The 9,843-nt window shown below is 49.6% G+C and overlaps 1 protein-coding gene across 1 annotated transcript in view; it reads right to left on the bottom strand.

The window, feature by feature from the left end:
• Positions 1-9,393, bottom strand: part of LOC144734070 (rab GTPase-activating protein 1-like) — a 146,717-nt gene extending 137,324 nt beyond the window's left edge. Inside the window, 2 exon segments of the mRNA XM_078616121.1 lie at positions 150-720; positions 8,845-9,393. Coding sequence (XP_078472247.1) covers positions 150-284 — 135 coding nt within the window. The 5' untranslated portion in view covers positions 285-720; positions 8,845-9,393.
• Between the last annotated feature and the right edge of the window lie 450 nt (positions 9,394-9,843).

Consider the following 9,843-nt stretch of genomic DNA (forward strand, 5'->3'; position numbering starts at 1 on the left):
ACGGCCGCAGAAGCGCGTCTGAAAGTGCCGCGCGATGCGGTGACCGCCTGCTGCGAGGATGACCGGAGTTCGCGTGATGACAATGATGACGATGACCATGCTGATGATGATGATGCTGCTGATGATGATGATGCCGATAATGAGGTCACCTTGAGGCCCGTGCCGTCGCTGCCGGGGGGTGGCGCGGCAGGGCTGCCCGGCACGAGGACGAAGTCCTCCGAGTTGGGGGTGGACACCGAGTCCGATGAGCAGCTCACCTTCCTCGCCCCGGCCACCTCCGCCATCGTCCACCACGCTCGCTCACCAAACCGCACGCCAACTTGCTCACCCACCGGCTCCCTCGCCCGCTCACTCACCAAACGGCACGCTCGCTCGCTCGCCAACTTGTTCACCCACCAGCTCGCTCGCCCGCTCGACCACCCACTTCAGTCGCTCGTCCGCCAGCTCACCCACGCTCGCTCGCCCGCCCGCCCGCTCAACAGCTAATGCATCCGCTCACCCACCCAGCTGCCCCTTCGCTCGCTCACCCACCTACCCGTCCCGCTCACTCATCGACTCGCTCAACCACTCACTCGCTCACCCCCTCACCCGCCCACTCGCCCACCCGCTCACCCGCCCGCTCGTTCACGCAATCGTTCACCCACTCATCTACACGCCGGGCCCCTCGCCAACTCGCCCGCTCATCCACTTGCTCACCCCCTGCCTGATGCCCCGCCAATGCTGTGGACACAAACAAGACGAGGCAACGGTCAGGTTACACTTTCATGAGATGCCGACCACACTTGCATTGCTATCATGAACAGACATGGCCACGATATCCGACCACGTGGTTCACGGGCAGAGCAAGTGGCTCACAATCTGCACGTTTCAAGTTCATGTCCTGGTTTTTTTTTTGGGAGGGGATTGACTCAACCCATCATCGCTCCCTCCAGGGTCGATAAAATCAGTACCACTCAGCGAGGAAGTCAACAGCGGTTTTACCTATGGATAGACTCGGCTCCCGCCGTAGGAACGTGGAATTTCCACTACTGGCTCTGCAGGGCTTGTAAACCGGCTATGAGCACCGATGGCTCAATGCTCGTTTAAGCAGCAGGAAGTCAAACGGGATGATGATGATAATTACAATAACAACATTTATTTGCCCACGAAAGCCTCACCGAGTCTCAAGACTCTTTGACAGGAGGCCCCTGCCACGACGCGCCATTTGCCCAATGCCATTTCGAGTTGAGGCCAGGCTTAGATATCAATACGTGTGTCACTCCTCTCCTAGGGGAGGTGGGGGGGGGGGGTCCCCGCGCCATGTGGGTCCTGGTGAGGGCTGTTTGACCATACTTCACCAATTGGCGACGGCGGCGCGCGTAGACGTGGGGGCATAGAGGCAGGAGTACCGTACGGCGATGGCCATTTGCTGCACCGAACCACCACCACGTGGGCATGCATCTAAAAGTCACGCAACGCGTGACTAGGAATCCAGTTGGAAATCGCGCAAAAGAGCAGTGCGAGCCCCCGTCTTGTCAGAGAACGACCCGCGCGGAAGCGGATCTCACAGAGCTACATCCGAGACACCTTCTATAATTGACCTCTGATCCATGCAATAGCGGCGATCAGCACTTTCTTAGCCGCTGCTGCAGAGACTGACGCTGGGCGCACGGCAAACTCAGAGCGGTATGTTACTGGTAGGAACCACCTGGTTTCACCAGCTCACAGGGGATTATTGTGTCCGTCCGTCATGCATCATAAAATGGGAGCTGTGGGGCTGGGTGGAGAGGGGAGGGTGGGGAGGGGCTGGGTGGGGAGGGTGGGGAGGGTGGGGGCTGGGTGGGGAGGGGAGGGGCTGGACACCCCGTGGTGCCCTTATAAAACTCAACGTTTGACCTACTCACGCCGGCATGTGCCCGCCCTCACAGTCGGCCATATTTGCGGAATGCACCACGCCGCCGTTGACCCTGGCCATTGACCGAGCAACCCAACGTTCCTACCAGCTCCCTCCGCGAGTTTGAAAAAGTGAATGTTTTCCACTGCCTCCGTTTGCCGCCGCCACCACAAACGACGAACCCGCGTCCGTGGCAGAAAGCGCGAACAAAACAAACAAACACACAGCAACAGCAACAACGACAACGACGACGACGATGAAAATGAGAGTGGGGCGAGCGAGCGAAGCAGAATAAAAAATATGTATTCTTGATTCTTTCTTTTGCTGTGGATTTCACACAGCTGATGACGATTGCTTGTGTTGCAGTCGAAACGTCGTGAGATTTTTTATTGTTTTATATTTTCATTATTTTATTATTTCCCTTCTACGTGACTTTACCGAAAGAACCAAGAATATGAATCCGTGCAGTCACGAAAGCTTCAAATAAAAATTCATAATAAGAAAGTCAATGAAGACGTCCCTCTGGCAGGAGACGCAGAAAGGGAGTGAGAGAGCGAGGAGAGACAGGGGGACGGGCAGGATGTGGAGAAACAGATCCGCGCCCCGTGGCAGCTCATGTGCGATATGAGATGTGCCAACCCTCATCCTGCTGCCACAAGCCGGTGCGTGTCTGTGATAGCCACAACCCCACAAGTGCCATCAACTCCACAAGTGCCATCAACTCCACACGTGTCATCAACTCCACACGTGTCATCAACACCACACGTGTCACAAGAACACACGTGTCATCAACTCCACACGTGTCATCAACTCCACACGTGTCACAAGGACACACGTGCCACAACTCCACACGTGTCATCAACACCACACGTGTCACAAGGACACACGTGCCACAACTCCACACGTGTCATCAACTCAACACGTGCCACCAACACCACACGTGTCATCAACTCCACACGTGTCATCAACACCACAAGTGCCATCAACTCCACACGTGTCATCAACTCCACACGTGTCATCAACACCACACGTGTCACCAACACCACACGTGTCATCAACTCCACACGTGTCATCAACACCACAAGTGCCATCAACTCCACACGTGTCATCAACTCCACACGTGTCATCAACACCACACGTGTCATCAACACCACACGTGTCACAAGGACACACGTGCCACAACCCTACAAGTGCCACCAACTCCACACGTGTCACAAGGACACACGTGTCATCAACTAGGGCTGAACGGTTAATCGATTTTAAATCGAAATCGCAATTTGGAACAGTGCGATTATGAAATAGCAAAGGCTGCGATTTTTAGCGATTTGAAAAGTCCTAATACTTTCTAATTTGAATTGTTATTTTTTATTATTAGAACTTTATTTATTTAACTTAACAATTGTTCTGTTTGATTGTTCGATTTCAATTAAAACAGTTTCATAAATACATGTTGGAAGCAATTCATATATTTTAAGTTCTCATCCTTGCATTAGAATATATAGAACAGTTCGTATTTTGATGGTATCATGCGGTAATGCGCCATCACATGTTTTAAATCTATTACACAGTGAATATTGAATTGACGCTTGACTTAAAAATGTTAAATCTCAAATCAAATCGCAATATCTGTCAGAAAAATGGCAATTCGATATTTTCCCCAAATCGTTCAGCCCTACCACGAACGCCACACGTGCCACAACTCAAATACTCCCTACAGAAGGTCTTTCTTCAGCTGCTTCTAGTGGAGCAGTGGCATGGGCAAGCAATTGCGGGATGTGCCTCTACCCCCGCCCATCAGAGGTGTGGACTCGAGTCATGTGACTTGGACTCGAGTCAGACTCGAGTCATGAATTTGATGACTTGCGACTCGACTTGGACTTGCATAACAATGACTTTGTCCCACCTATGAGATGTGGACTCGAGTCATGTGATTTGGACTCGAGTCAGACTCGAGTCATGAATTTGATGACTTGCGACTCGACTTGGACTTGCATAACAATGACTTTGTCCCACCTATGCCGCCCATCATTCACACACTATGCAGCAGCAGAAGCAGCACGACGCGTTATGTGCACGGTGAAACGTTAAACAGACTTTCGGAACCACAAATACAGCTGCAGAGTAGTTGTTGTTATTATGCCTTTGTTTTTTTTGCAAAGGCGTGATAACACGCAGATCCGGCGTTAACCAAAACACTTCCCTACTAACCATTGCTCAGCAAAACACACACACACGAAAAAAATGTCACTCGCGTTTTTTTGTTTTTAACTCCCCGGCATTCAGTCAACAACAAAAACACCACGAGTTCGAGTCACGGCCAACATGAGTGGCGATTATCTTAACCAGTTCAGGGACTCCCCTAGGTCAACTCGGTCTCAAATGGGTATCTGAGCGGCCAATCACGTGGCGGGGAAAGACAAGAAGTCCCAAAGCGGACTCGACAACAGGATTCGGAAATCGCTTGCTGCCGTTGGGTTAGGCCACGTGACAGAGAATGACGGGGCCAGATTTGTGCGTCGTGAAGACCCTCTGCCACCCGACGTAGACCAAATCTAAATTCATAATCAATAATTGCATCCAGCATCATCGGGCAATTCGCCAGAATGGCCAGAATGGCGAATTGCCCGATGATGCTGGATGCAATTACCAGCGAAACGTCGTACTACTCAAATTGTAAATGTTGTGGTTTCACGCTTCAACACACCGGTGGGCTAAAGCAGTGAACTATTTGTCTTTTGTCAACGTGACACTTTTTTACTGATTGGCCGTGTCGGGTGGTGGAGGGTTACGACACATTTATAAATAACGCGATCTAAACCCAAAACGTTGATTATGAATAATATTGGTCGCGAAAGCCTGCTACGTGTTAAACTGACCAAAACTAAATATAAAAAATTGTCGTCTGGTGGTGATCGGTGGCGGCAGGGCTTCACGACACAAACTTAGCCAGATCGTTCTAGATTTGAAGTTTTCGTGACTGCAAGAGTCCATACTCTTTAGGTTTTTTCGGTAAAGTCACGTAGGTAAAAAAAAATTAAATCACGACGTTTCGGAGGCAACACAAGCTTCCGTCTTCAGGTGGAACCATCACAGCAAAATTACTGTATGAATGATACAGTAATTGTTTTATTTTAATTTTATTTTTTTACCTACCTGACTTTACCGAAAAAACCAAATAGTATTAGCCAGATCGGTTTCCGCGTGGCCCGACCCATTTAGAGTCCAATGAAGGATCGTCAACGTTGCCTTTGGAGACCTACAGGTGATATACCTAAGGGGGCAATCTTCTTGGTTCTTTCGGTAAAGTCACGTAGAAGGGAAGTAATAAAATAATAAAAATAAAACATAATAATATATTATTTTATTATGTTTTATTTTTCCCTTCTACGTGACTTTACCGAAAGAACCAAGAAGATGAATCCCTGCAGTCACGAAAGCTTTAAATCGAAATTTAAGGGGGCAATGTTTACACCACGCCGTTCAGAAACACGGGGCCATTCGCGACAAATGTAGAACGCTCGCTGAATGAAAAGTTCGCAAAGAAGAAACTCGGCGAGATGCATGCCTTGGCATTACATCGAGAGCCAGAGAGAGAAGCACGTGGATTTCGAGAACGCACGCAGGTCAATGACATCATCTAAGCTGTTAATAACAACACAACTATAATTGGCCTTGGGCAGGACGCGTCACGCCTAGAAGGGATGGCGGTCCGATGGTCGAGACCGATGACAGAGTGGCACCCAAGGGATGGGGACGCGTTGTGAAACGATGCCCATCGAGGAGAGGGAGCGCGGCGATCAGGAGGTCGTGGGTTCGATCACGACCCTGACGCTTGCTGCTGTATATTTGGAGTATGGGTGTATCTCTCTCATCGTTATCATGGTGGCTAGGAAATGTTAACAACCTCGCCTGATATGCAGGAGATGGTGGGTTCGATCCCGACCCTGACGCCTGCTGTATATGTGGAGTTTGCGTGTCTCTCTCTCTCTCTCATCATCTTCACGGTGGCTAAAAGATGTTAACTCCCTCGCCTGGTATACAGGAGGTCGTTGGGTCGATCCCGATCCTAACGCCTGCTGCTGTATATTTGGAGTTTGCGTGTCTCTCTCTCTCATCATCATCACGGTGGCTAAGAGATGTTAACTACCTCGCCTGGTGTGCAGGAGGTCGTGGGTTCGATCCCGACCCTGACGCCTGCTGTATATTTGGAGTTTGCGTGTCTCTCTCTCTCATCATCATCACGGTGGTTAGGATATGTTAACTACCTCGCCTGGTATACAGGAGGTCGTGGGTTCGATCCCGACCCCTGACGCCTACTGTATATTTGGAGTTTGCGTGTCTCTCTCTCATCGTCATCACGGTGGCTAGGAGATGTTAACTACCTCGCCTGGTATACAGGAGGTCGTGGGTTCGATCCCGACCCTGACGCCTGCTGATGTATATTTGGAGTTTGCGTGTCTCTCTCTCTCATCATCATCATCACCGTGGCTAGGAGATGTTAACTACATCGCCTGGTATACAGGAGGTTGTGGGTTCGATGCAGACCCTGACGCCCGCTGTATATTTGGAGTTTGCGTGTCTCTCTCTCTCATCATCATCATCACCGTGGCTAGGAGATGTTAACTACCTCGCCTGGTCTACAGGAGGCCGTGGGTTCGATCCCGGCCCTGACGCCTGCTGCTGTATATTTGGAGTTTGCGTGTCTCTCTCTGTGGTCGCGTGGATTTCTCTCCGGATTTTCCCCCTCCACAATTAGAATCAACGCGCGTTTGGAGTATATCGTTCGCTGTGCGTTTCCACGTGATAACCCACTTCGCCGATCTATCATTTGTGTCCAGGTTGCTTCTGAACAAGATCTATACGGGGGACTCCCCTACTTACGAATATTCGACTTACGAACTTTCTGAGCTGCCTGTTCGGACCGAGAGTCGTCAGTGCAATAGACCGCGGTGGTTGTTCGATGCCATTATCCAGCATTCCCTGCATTGCTGCCTGGGCCACCGCCAAATGTCTGTTGCTGTGTTGTCGATGTGCGGTTCATAATGAGCATCTCTCTGCTGTTCGCGAACATGAAGCTATTGCCTGTTACAAGTTGATTCATGAAGATAAGAAGAGAGCAACTGTGACGACATCTCTTGGTAAGGGTTTCAAGAGAGTAGCGAGGAAACACGAGCATCAAAGATAATTAGTATCTACATCTGCAGAACGTGAAGAACCAGTGGCAACTACGTCTGCAGATCGCGAAGAACCAGTGGCATCTACGTCTGCAGAACGTGAAGAACCAGTGGTATCTACATCTGTAGAATGTGAAGAACCAGTGGCATCTACATCTGCAGAACGTGAAGAACCAGTGGTATCTACATCTGTAGAATGTGAAGAACCAGTGGCATCTATATCTACATAACGTGAAGAACCAGTGGCATCTACATCTGTAGAATGTGAAGAACCAGTGGCATCTACATCTGCAGAACGTGAAGAACCAGTGGTATCTACATCTGCAGAACGTGAAGAACCAGTGGTATCTACATCTGCAGAACGTGAAGAACCAGTGGCATCTACATCTGCAGAATGTGAAGAACCAGTGGCATCTACGTCTGCAGAACGCGAAGAACCAGTGGCAACTACGTCTGCAGAACGTGAAGAACCAGTGGCATCTACATCTACAGAACGTGAAGAACTAGCGGCATCTACGTCTGCAGAACGTGAAGAACCAGTGGCATCTACATCTGCAGAATGTGAAGAACCAGTGGCAACTACGTCTGCAGATCGCGAAGAACCAGTGGCATCTACGTCTGCAGAACGTGAAGAACCAGTGGCATCTACATCTGCAGAACGTGAAGAACCAGTGGCATCTACATCTGCAGAACGTGAAAAACCAGTGGCATATACATCTACAGAACGTGAAGAACCAGCGGCATCTACATCTACAGAACGCGAAGAACCAGTGGCATCTACATCTGCAGAACGTGAAGAACCAGTGGCATCTACATCTGCAGAACGTGAAGAACCAGTGGCATCTACATCTGCAGACCGTGAAGAACCAGTGGCATCTACATCTGCAGAACGTGAAGAACCAGTGGCATCTACATCTGCAGAACGTGAAGAACCAGTGGCATCTACATCTGCAGACCGTGAAGAACCAGTGGCATCTACATCTACAGAACGTGAAGAACTAGCGGCATCTACATCTACAGAACGTGAAGAACCAGTGGCATCTACATCTGCAGACCGTGAAGAACCAGTGGCATCTACATCTACAAAACGTGAAGAACCAGTGGCATCTACATCTACAGAACGTGAAGAACCAGTGGCATCTACATCTACAGAACGTGAAGAACCAGCGGCATCTACATCTGCAGAACGTGAAGAACCAGTGGTATCTACATCTGCAGAACGTGAAGAACCAGTGGTATCTACATCTGCATAACGTGAAGAACCAGTGGCATCTACATCTGCAGAACGTGAAGAGCCAGTGGTATCTACATCTGCAGAACGTGAAGAACCAGTGGCATCTACGGCTACAGGAGATTATACAACTTTTAAAGCCATTCCCGTGTTCAGTATACACGCCGTACATGTTTGGAATCGACTTACGAACATATCTCTGGAACTCGTTCGTAAGTAGAGGAGTCGTTGTATAGCTCAGTGGGCCTTACCTGGTCAAATAAAAAATGTGTTTATGATTGAATATAGCTCCGCCCACTGCTCATGTAACCCCGCCCACTGCTCAGGTAGCCCCGCCCACTGTTCAGGTACCTCCGCCCACTGCTCAGGTAGCCCCGCCTACTGCTCAGGTGCCTCTGGGGGCCAATCTCGGACATTGCCACCGAGATTGTCCCCACCCACGGTGGTTGAAACCGCATTATAATTATTCATAAGAGTGTGTCAACAGCAATCAACGTGCGTACGTGTCTAGGAGTTCCGTGTGTGTGCGTGTATAAGGAAATACAGTACGACACAATGCGCCTTACCTTACACGCATGCAGCCTTCCTGTTACATGGCAGCCGCTTTACATACCCCCAAATGATGATGGCGTTGTTGATGCCGAAAGTTTGCACAATCCAATCGATGACGACGACGACGATGATGGTGATGATGGCTAAAGGTGCATCCTTAAAACTTAAAATAGGTGCTGCTGCTGCTGCTGATGATGAATCCTAACCCTGCATCATTAACAATTCTCACAAAAGACTATGACGGTGATGGTGATGATGGCTAAAGGTGCATCTTTAAGACTTAAAACAGGTGATGCTGCTGCTGATGATGATGAATCCTAACCCTGCATCATTAACAATTCTCACAGAAGACTATGACGGTGATGGTGGTGATGATGATGATAACGTTGCTGGCCGGTTCACCTAACAGCACCGTCTCGTCATTAACACTTACACTCGAGTGTGACGGTGATCGTGGCGATGTCTAGCTGTCGCCTCGCCACACACACACACGCGGCTCGTTCTCCCCCTGAGCTCGGCTGTAATCGCGCCCGAGGAAGCTGAGCTCGCGCCCAGCCGCGCTGTTTACACGCCGACGTCACAATACACACACCCAGTCCTGACCACGTGGGCAGGAGGATTTGCCGCAAACACCATCCTTGCTCCACTCACTTTTAATTTTAATTTAATTTTGTTTTTGACGATCAGAGGAAACAAGAAGATGCTCGGTGTAGTCGGCACTTTGTTTCGTTCATCATTTCGGGGTTCATCTTCTTGGTTCTTTCGGTAAAGTCACGTGACTTTACCGAAAGAACCAAGAAGATGAATCCCTGCAGTCACGAAAGCTTTAAATCGAAACATTTCGGGGTTTTTTGTTTTTTCAATGCTTGGCTTTACGTGCCCCCCCCCCCTTTTTGAAATGAAAGATTTCACAAAAGTTTCCACGCTCTGCTCTCCTCATTCTTATCCCCCCCTCTCTACCCCCCCCCCCCGCTCTCTAGAGAGTAAATACACAACATACTGTGCATATACAA

Source organism: Lampetra planeri, chromosome 49 (assembly GCF_965212315.1).
Source record: "Lampetra planeri chromosome 49, kcLamPlan1.2.h2, whole genome shotgun sequence".
Taxonomy (NCBI): Eukaryota; Metazoa; Chordata; class Hyperoartia; order Petromyzontiformes; family Petromyzontidae; genus Lampetra; species Lampetra planeri.